The following is a 14,607-nucleotide window of genomic DNA, read 5'->3' on the forward strand; positions in this document are numbered from 1 at the left end:
CAATTTTTGGGAAATTATGGGTGGGATTCTATTTTCTTTATTGAAAGGCTGGTATACTGTTTTCTCATCATTTAGGCTCGAATCAACTTGTTTGAGTGCTTTCATGAGGAGATATTCAGATTTTGCTGATTTCCCTGCTAGGTTGTCTGAATGTCAAGTGTGTTTCATTTTGTGGCTGCAAAATCTTCATTTATAGTTCTTTTATTGTTAGTGTTATTCATATCCCATTATTTTAGTGTTATTTCAACTTATCGTATTGTCTGCTCTGGCCAACTCAGATAGACAAATTTATATAGTGTTGTGTATTTATTATGTTTTCGAGTTCTATTTTTTGGTTAGTCTTTGTGTTCTCCAATGTATAGAGTCTACATTCACAAGAAATGCTGTAAATGACGATTTTGATTTCCATTATCCTTTAAATGGTTTATTTTTATTAATTATGATATTAATTTATTTTGGATTTTAAATACTGTTCTGAATTTATGCTATTTACATATGTTCTATATGGTTTCAGAAAAACGTTTGACGTATGAGAGTATACTTGTCTGTGTAACTTTTTCTTGCTTATTTTTAATGATTAGATTGTCTTATTAATTTTCGTCTTTATCATGTGTTTCGAATATTTATTCCTAAAAACGGATGTAATAATGTGTTTTTCCTTCTTATAATCTTATATATTAAAATATTTTTAAAAGTACAAAGAAAACCCCAAATATTAATAAGGAGTGCCATATTTTCACTCTGCTAAACAAAATATTTTATAATGAAATAATCCATCGTTTTTTATTGTTCGAAACTGACTCAAAGACCATGAAACATAACTTTTTTCTTTATACAACACATTTAACACTTGATCACCTGCCAATATCACATTTAACTGAAAATCATAATGCTTGACAAATAGATTAAAAATTAATCAAAATATCTTCCGGCATCTTGTGGATGCTATGTCCAGGCACATTCAGATTATTATTGTGGCAAAATATAACGGTTCACATCTGTATGTCTATTTTATGTATGGGGAGAGGAATTCTAAAAAGTGGCAGTGAAGTTATTAGTTAAGTCTTTATTGCAAAATCTTGAGGTTTGACTGACTAATACATATATGCTCTAAAAAACAATTGTACATTAAAAGAAAACAGCTTTCAAAGAGAAATAATACTTACTATTTTCCTCAGATGTTGAAACAGACTTTATTCAGAAAATGCTACAAAAAGTTGTTTTTACGAGGTATGAACAAAATTGTATTTTTGATTTCTTCTGATCTTAAAATAAAGTAATTAATAAATACAAGAAACAAACATTATTTTCCGAAAAAGATGTTTAGTAACTTAAAAGTTAATCAATTATATTTAATTGATATATTTAAGTCATGTAAATTTATGAATATTGCATGTAATTATGCCCACCACTGACATAGCGGTATGTCTGCAGACTTGTACCACTAGAAACAGATTTTCAATACCAGTGGTGGGCAGAGCACAGATAGCCCATTGTGTAGCTTTGTGTTTAATTCCAATCAAACAAACAAAGCATCTGATTATTATGGAATACACTGAGTTGAGAAAAAAAAAACTTTGTGAAAACAGTTAAAGAACATATCGTACTATTTTGAAAACGTGGTTTGCTCGTTATGTCATTAGATTTCGTTATAAAAATAAATGCCATACATATCAGTTTTGTTTCACTGGAAGAGTTATTGTTTGATAACATTCACAATTATTTTTCTAACCATTGCACAATTTAAGAGGTTCTTAAGGAAAATTTTAAAATACTGAATTCAAACAAAATATGTTTAGCAAGATTGACATAATTGCGACAAACGGAACGATAATTTAGTTATTGTAAATATTTTTATGACGTTTTATAAAATAAATGTGCGAAAAGCACTAACAACTGTCATGATTTAAATAAAAGTTATTTTGCATATGGTTAACTAAGGGTAAAGTACAAGTTATACAATGTTTAAAGTAAAAATCACAAGGTGCAGTAGAATGAAGAATATTTTGTTTATTTGAAATTTAAATGCAGATAAAAATTAATAAATTATATTTTAAATTATTTAAATTTTACTGTGAACTTTCTTCATCTTGGTCCATTAACGTTATTTCGTCCGCTGTGTTAATAAATGTCATAAAAGCAAGATCAGATTCATTGGATTCTCTGTTATTGAAGCATCGTTGAGAAGAAGATTCGCTAAGCACCATTTCTTGATGATGTTTGCAGCATCTAACAATCTGTGCAATCCAAAAACACCCACAAATCATCACTAGCAAAATGCCACCTACCGACACAAATACGATGCTAACGTAGTTGGTTCTAATTCCTAAAAGGAACAAAAAATCTTCCTCTCTTGTCATCACTTGAACTGAGTTAAGAGGAATGATGAAAGTGCCTGTTTTAAGACACAACCAGATTGTGTATCGTGTTCCTGGCTTTAAACCACTAAGAGTGTAATGCTGAGCAGTTATACCAGTTTCAAATGATTTACTTAATATTTTTGCACTGTTTTCTTCCCTATATTGAAGTATGAAGTCTGCTTTAATTGAACTTGTTGTATTCCAGGACAACGTAACAAAGTGTGAAGCAACCGTTAGCGCAAAAAGTTGAATGTTTGGGTCTTTTACATCAAGCGCAACGTAACGAGTTACATTTCCTTTTTTATTAAATGCAAGACACGTATATATCCCACTGTCCTTGCCATGAAGATAACGTATCGATAAAATTCCATCACGAACGCAAAAGCGACTATGACATTCGCCATTGCTCAGAGTGTAGCCATTATTCAAGATCCATTGGATATTTGGAACAGGAACTCCAGAAGCTGAGCACAAGAAAGATACTGCTGTTGATGGAAGGCAAGATATGTTCAAAGGGAATAGCGGTAAGATTCTAGGTGGACAAGTGTCAGATAAATTAGGTAAGGTTCTAAGCAAATGAATCTTTCCATTTTCATCACGACAAATTGCTTCTTTAGCCATCGTAGGAATGTCATTTAATTTAACTGAATCTTGAATCCATCGTATTGTACAATCGCAATAGAATGGATTTCCTTGAAAAAAACTGTTGGTGATTGTTGATAAAATTCTTTCTGATACAGTTTCTAACTTATTGTTAGAAAAATTGGCGAACGATAGTTCGGGTACGTTTTTAAATGCATCAGTATCAATATAAGTAAGTTTAGGATTTCTGGATAAATCAAGATGGGTCAATTTTGGAAGATTAACAAATGCTTTCGATTCTATAAAAAATAGGTGCTTATTTTCATTTAAAATAATCGTGGATACATTAATCAAAGTGAAAGCCTCTGATGATATAACACGAAATGGATTACGACTGAAGTCTAATACTTTAATGAAAGGTATTTGTTGCAAAGCCTTTGTTGGTATTTTTGTAAAAAGATTTCCTGAAAGCCGCAGTTCCAGGATTTTATGAACACGCTGAAAAGCGAACTTACCCAGTTTTGCTAATCTATTATTTTCGAGATTTACGAGCTGCATCTGCCCGATGTGATGGATAACTGTTTGTGATACACGGCTGATATGGTTATTTGATAGCAGTAAGATCTCTACTGATCGCAAGTTCACAAAATAATGTGAGAACAGTGTGTCAAGTCGATTATTTGTTAAATCTAGGCTTCTTAATTTGGGGAGTTCTAAAGAGAGAGGAAATATTGTTGCGATTCGATTGAAGCTTAAGTCTAAAACTTGTAAATTTGGAAATGGTCGAAAACTATTTGCTGGCAAAGTCAGTAGGTAATTGTGGCTAAGATTTAGACAAATAATGCTATCTAAAACAGCTCCCTGGTTTTTCAGGGATCTCAACTGATTGAAACTTAAATCTAAAAGTAGTATGTGAGTAAGAACTAAGTCGAACATGTTCAAGTTTTCTGAATGTCCCAGAAAGTTATGTTTTAATAGTAAAGCTTCCGTATGGCTAGATATATTGGCAGGGATTAAGAAGAGGGAGGAATTCTCACAAAAAACTGTTATGGTGTCAGGCTTTAACGTCTGCCACTCACACGTGTAACATTGGCATTCTGTAGGACACGACGTGTTCCAGGTTGTGATTTCTGAGTTGAAACACCAGCAATTGGAAGAAAGTCTACTGGATTCGTTTTTCGAGGAAAAACAGAGACACTCACTGGAACATGACAAGTTCCATGAAGGAATTTCTGAAAATTCCAAATACTCCACAACACAGTAGAAAACCATTATTTCTATCCACATGATGTGGAACAACACAGGGGTTATGTTTGAAACAGTCGTCAATCACTCAGACAATGTCCACATATATTACTTAAGTTGTTGTATTTTAACAATAAATAAGTATACTCTATTGTTTTATAATTATTAACCTCACGCTTAAAGGTGACGTTATATTCCAATATGACGTGTTTCGGGTATAAGATAATATTACTGAATATTCACTACTGATAAATTATTAATATTTGCTGCATTTTTCATTGTACTTAATACTTTGTCAGATAACTTACTATAAAAAATTATTATTATATTTCAGCATAAATGAACATTAAAAGATAAACTGATGGAAATAACCAATATTCTTCTTCAGCTCTGAAGTGTTCCGAGGTACCGAAGCTAAAACACTTTTCAGTTTTCAACAATCCTTGTAGCGCAGTTTTGCTTGAAAAGTATGAAAGATTCATATTTCTGAGCTTCTAAGCTGGTCCTTCGACGAGTTCTGTCGCCGATGTAAATCCATATGATCCAATTTCCCTAAAACCCTAAAAAATACAGAATCGAATTTACTCTTCGTAAGATTCGCTTGGCATTGCTTTTAATATTTTTAATACATGCTTTTAGTATAAACCATATTTAATACTTATTCGTATCTCGAATGCTTAAAATATTTAATTCACTTATGACCATACTTATAAATATTTACTGTTGAGAGGTTGATTAGACTTAAAACAACTCAAATCTCTTTGTTAAGGCTATTCGGTTGACAATACAGTTTTCAGGCACGAGTTTTAGTTGTTAAACATTTAAATTTCTCTAACAGTTCTTTTTATTAATATACTTCGTTTTTATTTAAGTAAAGTAAAATGCGCTGTTAAGCATTCACTTTTAGGCTTTGGTAAACGTTTTTGCCTCTTTTAGGATTAATTTTGTTCAGATATGTCGTACAATTTTGCTTAGAACTATAAAATATTTATCTATTAACTTCTGTAGCAACTGCAAACATGCAATTTTTTTTAATTTCCCGTCACTTAATGAAGGTCCGGCTTAGCCAGGTGATTAAGGCACTCGACTTATAATCTGAGGGTCGCGGGTTCGAATCCTAGTAACACCAAACATGCTCGATCTTTCAGCCGTGGGGGCGTTATAATGTGATGGTTAATCACACTATTCTTTGATAAAAGAGTAACCGAAGAGTTGGCGGTGGGTGGTGATGACTAGCTACCTTTACTCTAGTCTTACACTGCAAAATTAAGGACGGTTAGCACAGATATCCCTCGTGCAGCTTTGCGCGAAATTCAAAACAAATCAGACCCAATCACTTCATGATCTCTCGAAATTGTTTTCTTAAATTATTATCATATAGTAAAACATTTTTAATTTCTGAGAAGTTAATTAATATGTATATATATATATATGCCAAAAAAAACAAGAAAACAAAACAAAAATGCAGCTACAAAACAGTCATCTAACACGTGGACACAAACAAGAAGTTGGACCACTATGTAGTATGTTCTGGATTTTGAGATATCGACGGAAGTAAAACTCAGATCGATTCATTTGATAAAAGAGTTAATCTAGAGATGAATAGTAAAGTCACAGCAACAGTTGTAGGCATCTTTAATAAGCGTTTCAGAGTTATCTTCAGGATATCTGTGTGAGTAATGAAAGGTATAATGTTAGTATAAATACTGATATAAAAATGAAATAAATCGTGAGAGAAAATTGTAAAATATTTAATTTAAAAAAGAAGGAGAGAGTGAGAGACGGACAACGATTTGAATAAAGCAAGAGGGAAAGAGCTGGAATATCTGTTCAAGCTTGGAGTTTCGTTCATGAAAGGTAGACTTTGTTTCGTCATCAGTGCGTGGTCGTTACTACAGGTTAGAATTGAACAGAAAACAGGATGCGATGCCATTTCGTCAGGAAAATATATATGAGAGTTAGGAAGAATCTAAAGCTTAATTCTACTTTTATTAGAAACTCCCATGTGTTTGAAAGATCGAATTTATAAATGGCTAGAAGTACTGCTTAAGTAGGTGGCTTTACAGGTACCACATGTACGTTTATATACGACCTTTGGGCTTAAAATTGAAAGGAAAATGTCTTTAGGTCTGAGGGTTATTCATAGGAATGTGTCGATTTGAAGAAATATCGAGTTTAATGTGGGGCAGAAAGACCTGATTATCTTATTGATTTAGGTTCTAATAATAAAGCTTTGTTTTCCAAGGTAAGTTAAACTTTGTTTTCCATCAAATGAATCAATGACGTTGTTGCTCCTGGATAGGCGCAGTATTTTGAGTGAAAATTGGGTCTTGTGGACTTAAGCACCCACATTTTCTTTCTGTTTTCTTTTTAAGTATGTGAGGAAGGTAAAATTAAGGCTAAACTGGAGATATGGGATAATCCTAAAGTAACTTGGGTGTTACAAGATACATTACACAATGACCTACCTTATGTTTTATTCCCATTAAATCCAACCACATTTCATCTAAGGTTTGGATATGCAATGCTCACGGTATCCTTTCTGTTCGTGTATATCTGTTGTTAAGATTTTGTGGTTTATTTAACATATGTATGTATATATTTTTTTGAGTACGTTAGTTTTAAACTTGAAAGTTCATATTTTCTGGTTTTTAAACATTATAATATTCAAAAGGGACCAACAGTAGCTAGCAAACAGACAAATTTCTGCATAAAATTTACAACTGTATTACAGTTTATTTTCATTTATTGTAATTAAAGAAAACAATATTCTTTTAATGTAACAATAGGATGATTTTACTTGCTTTTAAAATATTTGTTATATTAGAAACGATAAACGAATGAATTTCAAGTACCGCTCATGATATAACAAAGAAACTTTTTATGTGCTTAAAATAACACTTAGTTGTCTTGTTCTGTGCTGAAAATATAAAATAAAATATTTGTATTATTTCAACTCTCGAAGCCCTCAGCAGACGTACAACGCTTAAATCCGGGTTTCGATACCCCTGATGAGCAGAGCACAGACAACCCATTGTGTAACTTTGTGTTTAACTTTAAACAAAACAAAAACTCGAGAAACTACGATAATGTTTAAAAGCAATTGAATTTTATGGTCTTTGAAGTTTTAGGAAGAAATAAAATATAAGACTCTTATGAAGCTTCAAGTTGTATAGAATGTGCTGTGGCTACAATACTACACTTCACTTTGAATACGCATGGAGTACATATAATAGTCTTATAACTAGTCTTGTCGTCAAGAGAAGAGCTAGTGATGTGGCTAGACACTTGTTCCTGTTGATTTAGGTATCGTAGTCTTTACGTTGTTGTAACGATGAAAATCTCGTCCATCTTCATCCAACGTGAAACTACAAGTCACAGAAGGAGAACTTATCGACTTAAGATGTTGGATGGTGTTGTCTAATACAGACCTCTTGTTTCACAAAGAAAGATATATAGTGCCGATTTTATTTATTTTTCCTAATAAGCAGCACGTATAATTAAAACTGAGTCAATAGTTACTCTTTCGTTTTTGTAGTGGATTAATGAACCAACATGTTTAGATCAATCGAATACTCTTTAAATATCACTAGTCAAAGGGGCTTAATCTCATAAAGTGTGTGTGTATGTGTTTCTTGTAGCAAAGCTACATCGGGCAATCTGCTGAGCCCACCGAGGGGAACTGAACCCCTGATTTTAGTGTTTTAACTCAGAAGACTTACCCCTGTGCCAGCAGAAGGCTAATCTCATAAAGAACAAAACAGTTTTGGTTTAGTGCATTGAATTCTATCTTTGCAGAAATTAAAATTAAAGTTTTAATTTTTAGAAGATTCTGGTTTAAAGTGAAAACTGCGAAAACCAAATACGAGTGAAATATTAGCCCCCCATAGTGGCACAGCAGCATGTCTGTAGACTCACAACGCAAAAAAAAAAACTGGGTTTCGATATTCTTAGTGGGCAGAGCACAGGTAGCCCATTGTGTAGCTTTGGGCTTAATTAAAAAAGCAACCTGAAATATCAAGCTCACTGAATATTTTATATCCAAACAGGTTCTGGAATCCTGGTATGGCTGGATGGTTAGGGCGATCGACTGGTAATACAAGGATCGCGGATTCGAATTCCTGTCACACCGAACACGCGCGCACTTTCAGCTGTTGGGCATTATAATGTGACGGTTAGTCCCACTATTCGTTGGTGAAAGAGTGGTCCAGGAGTTGGCAGTAATGACTAGCTGCATTCCCTCTAGTCTTACACTGCTAAATTAGGAACGGCAAGCGCAGATAGACCTGGTGTAGCTGTGCGCGAAATTCTAAAACAAACAGGTTGAGAACTAAATAGAGCTGAAACGATTTCTACCTTTTTAGTCTACTAAAAATAATGAAACTAATATTTCTGATTAATATCTTTTTAATTTGTGTGTTTTTTGTAAAAGAATTCAACGTCTTAGTTTTAATAAAATTAATTTGTTTATTTCAGAATTTTAGTTAATTAATTAATTAAATGTACCATTTCTACTTTTTTAATTTTTGATATGAGTTCGATTTTCATGGCCCCCCAGTGGCTCAGCGGTATATCTGCGGATTTACAATGCTAAAAACCAGGTTTCGATACCCGTGGTTGGCAGAGCACAGATAACCTATTGTATAGCTTTGTGCCTAATTCAAAAAACAACATATTGCTCATGATTTCTTCCACATTTTGAGTAATTTTTTTTAAATACGTACACTACTTGTAACGATTTATATTTTTATTTAATTTTTTCCACAACTTTCAGCAAAGGCATTTTTCACAAGATAAAATATTCAGCCATAGAAAAAATTACTGTCATTTTAAGGGATCTTAAACAAGTCTTAACGATTCTCTACATCTAATAACAATTATTAATGTTAAATATCATAACGTCTATCTTTATTGAAGCTGACACAACATCGTATTAAAACATAAAAATTATGAAACTAATAGAATTTAGGTAATTTGGTTTAAACTCGCAGGGAATTAGGTGAACATAACTTTTAAGGAACACAGAAAGGAAAGTCGATGTAGGTTGTGGTTGTTTTGAATTAAGCACAAAGCCACTCAATGGGCTATCTGTGTTCTGCCTACCAAAGCTATCGAAACCCGGATTTTAGCGTTGTAAGTCCGCAGACTTACCGCTCAGCCACATTAGGGAGCGAAGTCGATATAGGAATCGGCAAATGATATTGATTCCTAGAATATTTAATACAAAAATATGAAGCACATAGCTCTAAACATTATCAAATAACGTAAAATTTTATAAGGATTCGATCGAACTATTGTATAAAAATGTTCTTTATTATAAAGATGTTAAATGAGTTAAGAATATCACTTAAGTTCCCCTTTCAGGATTTTATATAGAACCGCTGAAAAACATATGGATGCAGGATATTTATTATTTATATGTATTTTAATATTTGTGTTGCAAAAGTTTTGCAATTAAAGGAAATGACGTTTTTATATTCAGAATTATTTACTTATATTACAGATTACAGAATCTTAAACATTATATGGCCATTTTAACTAATGTACTTTTTGAATCGTCTTCTTCATCTCACTAAAGCTGGAGAATTCCGGATTTTGTTCGATATTATACTTAAAGATTAATTTAAATTCAGATCTTAATGTAAATTAATCTTTGATATCGAAGTATCGAATCTCTCATATAAATATACATATACGAAGTTTTTAATTCAAAATTACCAGTAAATTGTTTCATTACTTAAGTACAAGTACGGGAAAAATCAAATCCTAAATGTGTTTTGTTCCTGTCTTTGTTGTACTTGCACGAATACAAGTTAACATCATATAGCCCCAGCATAGTCTTTCTCAGGACTTTTCTGAAGACAAAGCACATTAACATTCGAATCATCAATACTAGTAAAAGTACCCGTCCCCAGTGACGAGGAAAGGTTACTTGTGTTGATCTCTTGGTTTCACTCAAAACGAAAGTTCTGAACTACATATATCGCCCACTTCGAAAAGTAATTGTTGAGAATTTCAGCCATGTTAAAAGACGCTTAACAATAGTTCACGGTAAATATACATTATTATTGTTTAAGTTACGTCACAGTTTGAAATGTGAAAGATGGTATAACTAATTTTTAATAATTTAGTGAAGAACAACTTGCTTGTAAAATAAAATGTGACATCAACATTATTCATGCTTTTTCATATGCTATTTCAAAAGTGGATGCTACGCTTTGACTGCGTGCCCAACTTTTTAAACGAGAGACAGACGAACGGTTGAACAGAAACCACGTTCGCCATATATATATATATACATATATTAGTGATAATAATTACATTTTAATGAAGTTAACTAAGCAAAATCACATATACACATACATAAAAAAGATTAGACATGAACACACGATAATAGACATTAATATATTCTTATGTTCTTAAAAAACCCCGTAGCATTCACATAACATTCAAACTAAAATCTGATAAAAGATATTTGCGTTTTTTATTTGAACTGCCAGAGAAATAATGCGATGATATAGCTTTTGTAATCGTTACGTATGCGCATTGATCTGGTTCATCGAACAGATTAAATTATCAGCGAATACGTAATTTTAATGTTGAGCTCTTGGCAACTTATCTGATGATGAAATAGGTATATTTCACTTTACTGGTTTTGAACTATAAATATTTATGTTTATCATTAAAATATTAATATTATATTAGATATTTTTTCCTGTGATATTTATCTATCCAAACCTTTCAGAAGAATTTTTAAAATCAGAAAAATTGGTAGGTTTTAGGTCATGCATATGTTTCTTTTGTCGCATTCTCCTGCGTGTTTAAAAACACTTATAATAAACCACATAATCTCGTATACCTGACTTTGTGAATGCGTAACATTAAGTGTAACGATAAGAAACTGCAATAGTAGAGGAATAGGTAATTTTGATCAACCTATTTGGTGAGTTAAATTATACTATATATGTCTACGTGAGATTTACAAAAAAACAACAACAATATACATTTGTAGAATAAAGTAGAAATGTATATATTTTTACATATATATATTTCTCTCAGTTGAATATTTTTCAAAAAAATAATTACCCCCCGCTAGTACAGCGGTAAGTCTACGGATTTACAACGCTAAAATCAGGGATTCGATTCCCCTCGGTGGGCTCAGCAGATAGCCCGATGTGGCTTTGCTATAAGAAAAACACACAAACACCCACAAATAATTTGAAATTGGTAGTAAAAACAGTCTGTGCGTAACTGTAAAGCTGTAGTAAAAAGCACAGTTTATAAGATTACATTGTCGTAAATGTTAATAAGAACCTAGGTTAATAAACACCCATATGAATAAAAATCTATGACGTTATTAAAACATCGCTTACTTCTGGATATGGCGTTACTTTTTGTTTTAGAATCTACGGTATAATGATAAATTCCTGCCATATTTGAAGGTCTTCCAGTATTTTAAGTCACTGTACAACGCGTTTAATACCAGCATATTTTTCCCAAATCATGCTTTTGCTTTCACAAAAATCTATACCACGAGATGTTGTTTTTACTACACGTGTGTACTAAGATGAAAACTGAAATTAACCTGAGTTAAGAAATATATACTTCTAAATATTGCTCATATCCCTTTGGTTCCAAAGCTATTTACTAATAATATTTTAAATTAGTTTAAAATATCCCACAGAATAAAATAATCATTCTACATAAATATTGAGGTTATTATCTAAACATTAAGAGATAAAGTGAAGAAAATAAATATATTTTTTGCTACAACAATATACTGTCTCCGTCCAATTAAATCTATCTGTTCAGTATAGGTTTTATCAAACACGGGTTCATAGCTGTTACAATACCTTTCACTAAAACACGATTCATATTTAACTTTATAAAACGTATTATTATTTAAAGTAACTGTTAAGAGTAGGAAAGAAAACACGTCTACCTTAGACACACTAATAGAGCCTTCATAAGAGCGCCTTCTAATGAGCAGCCATTTTAGACGTTTGGAGTTAGCATTTGTTATGGAACAGTACTGAAGCTCTTAGTTCCGGCGACTAGTAGGTAACTCCACGAAGAATCCTTTGACTCGTCTTTCCATTGCGCTGCGTCATTTCAAAACTACAGGAACTGTTGAGTTGGCGCATGTTTAGCAGACACGAGATGAATTTCCACGAGCTCATCTTCATAAATGTTCTCTCTTCCTGAGATTAAGAAAACAAATAAGGAAAACGTCATCTATAGAACCATTAGATATGGCATCACATAAATACGTTAAAAACAATGTATCTGCAAACAAGTTCTTTATCGGTAAAACATAGCGTGGTTCGTTGTTCAGTGAAAATACATTGTGGCTTAGATTGGGGCTATTAATCTTTTGGAGAAAAATGTAATTATGATTTATCTTCCTTACTACTTTTTTGTTCTTTTAGTTTTCATTTAATTTCATTGAAAACGCAGTAAACTTATTTTTTCTTCCCATATGTGTCTTTTTTACGGGCATTATTTAAATTATCAAATTAATGAATAAGTACATTCACAGTAATTTAAGAGATAGTTTGTTTTATACAACAAACTATACGATTAGAACATATTTCCAAGTTGTATGTAACCGGAACAAGAGCTTATTAGTTGATATGTATCGTCTAAGAGAGGAGGAACTGAAATTCTGATGGATTCTTAAAGTAGAGCTTGTAAGTGTAAGTAGTAAAAATAATTAATAGTTATAAAACTTATTTTTTATAAAACAAACTTAATACAAGTTCTTATAATTCCTGATGACGAGATATTTACTTGAAGTAAAAATGTATCTTCAAGACGGCTGATATGGGTGGTTTGTAACAGTTAGTAATAATTTCTATTCTAATAGAATAAAACTAAAAAACAACTTTTGCAATGATAATTGTGTCACAAACATGATGATATTATCTAATATTAGGGTAAATACAATTAAAAGGCTTAGTCACATAGATTTAACACAACTTGAAAGTAATGCCACTCAGAAAATATTTCTATATATTGGTTCCTTCTCAAACAAGATGTGAAATATCGCATCGATTTTTCCTGATTTAATATTATGTCACGGTAAGTTAAAACATATTTTATTTCATATATTATAAAAATAGTCAGAAAAAATATTTTACTACATAAAAAGTTGCTTTGCCAATTATATTAAGATTTTATAATGGGTTGTGAAATCTCATTTCTTTATATTGCGCAGTGTTTTTTATATATTTTATTATATCATACTTGCATTCCAGAAAGTTTTCATTCCAAGATAAAAACCGATAGAATTGTTTTATTAAAACAAATTTTAGGATAATCTCGCAACCATCGACATTCTGATTCAATAATTTGTTTGCTTTTCCTATTGCAAAGCCACTTCGAGCTATATGCTGTGTCCACCGAGAAGAATCGAACCCCTAATGTTAGCGTTGTAAATCCGAAGACTTAGCGCTGGCACCGCAGGAGACAATTGAATAGTTGCTAGACTAAATGGTCCGCATAGCCAGGTGGTTAAAGCACTCGAATCGCATTCCGAGGGTCGCGGGTTCGAATCCTTGTTACACCAAATATGCTCACCATTTCAGCCTTAGGGGTGTTATAATTTGCAGTCAATGACACTATTCCTTGGTAAAAGGGTAGCCCAAGAGTTAGATACCCAAGAATTAGCAGTGGGTATTGATGAGTAGCTGTCTTCTCTCTTGTCTTTCACTGCTAAATTAGGGACGGCTAGCGTAGGTAGCCCTCGCTTAGCTTTGTGCGAAATTTAAAAAAACAAACAAACTAAACTAAATAATGACTTTACTATAAGTTGATCTGACGGAATTTGATATGAGCAAACAAACAACGCATTCAGTTCTTCAAAGTACTTTGTTTTTCCTGGTTTAGTCAACTGTAGTGAAATATCAATAAGGAAAATAAATATAAAACACCAAAATAATGTTTACAGAGTTTTCGCAAAAACGAATATGTAACGCTAACTTTGAACTTGAAATATTAAGATTCATATATTTTTGTCTGTTGTAAAGTTTCCTTAAGAAATGTAATTAAAACAAATTCATTGACCAACTGAGCTACAAAACCTTTAATGAAGAAATCTGAATATTTAAGTCAGTATTTATATAATTTTATGTTCCTACAACAGTGGATTATACTCAGGAGCCTCAGTAAGATATAATGCTATAAATGCGTCAACGTATCTGTGTGTGTTTTTCTTATAGCAAAGCTACATAGGGCTATCTGCTGAGTTCACCGAGGGGAATCGAACCCTTGATTTTAACGATGTAAATCTGTAGACTTACTACTTGTACCAGCGGGGTACTTATCTAAATAAATAACATAAAGCATAATTCTGTGAATCAAATGTCTCAAAACTTCACTAGCATATCATTAAAACAAAACTATAGTTATTTTATTACAG

General features: G+C 32.1%; 1 protein-coding gene across 1 annotated transcript; it reads right to left on the minus strand.

Annotated features, from left to right (window-relative positions):
- Positions 1 to 1,231: 1,231 nt before the first annotated feature.
- On the minus strand, positions 1,232 to 12,298 carry LOC143233202 (uncharacterized). Its single transcript, XM_076469175.1, has 2 exons — positions 12,130 to 12,298; positions 1,232 to 4,747 (listed from the first exon to the last, which is right to left on the minus strand). The coding sequence occupies exon 2, from the start codon at positions 4,227 to 4,229 to the stop codon at positions 2,070 to 2,072; it is 2,160 nt and encodes a 719-aa protein (XP_076325290.1). The 5' UTR covers positions 4,230 to 4,747; positions 12,130 to 12,298; the 3' UTR covers positions 1,232 to 2,069.
- Between the last annotated feature and the right edge of the window lie 2,309 nt (positions 12,299 to 14,607).

This window comes from Tachypleus tridentatus, chromosome 12 (assembly GCF_004210375.1).
Source record: "Tachypleus tridentatus isolate NWPU-2018 chromosome 12, ASM421037v1, whole genome shotgun sequence".
In the NCBI taxonomy this organism is placed as follows: Eukaryota; Metazoa; Arthropoda; class Merostomata; order Xiphosura; family Limulidae; genus Tachypleus; species Tachypleus tridentatus.

What these genes read in the sequence shown, in the direction of transcription:
- LOC143233202 (XM_076469175.1), bottom strand. Translation starts at nt 4,229, where the DNA reads ATGTGGATAGAAATAATGGTTTTCTACTGTGTTGTGGAGTATTTGGAA.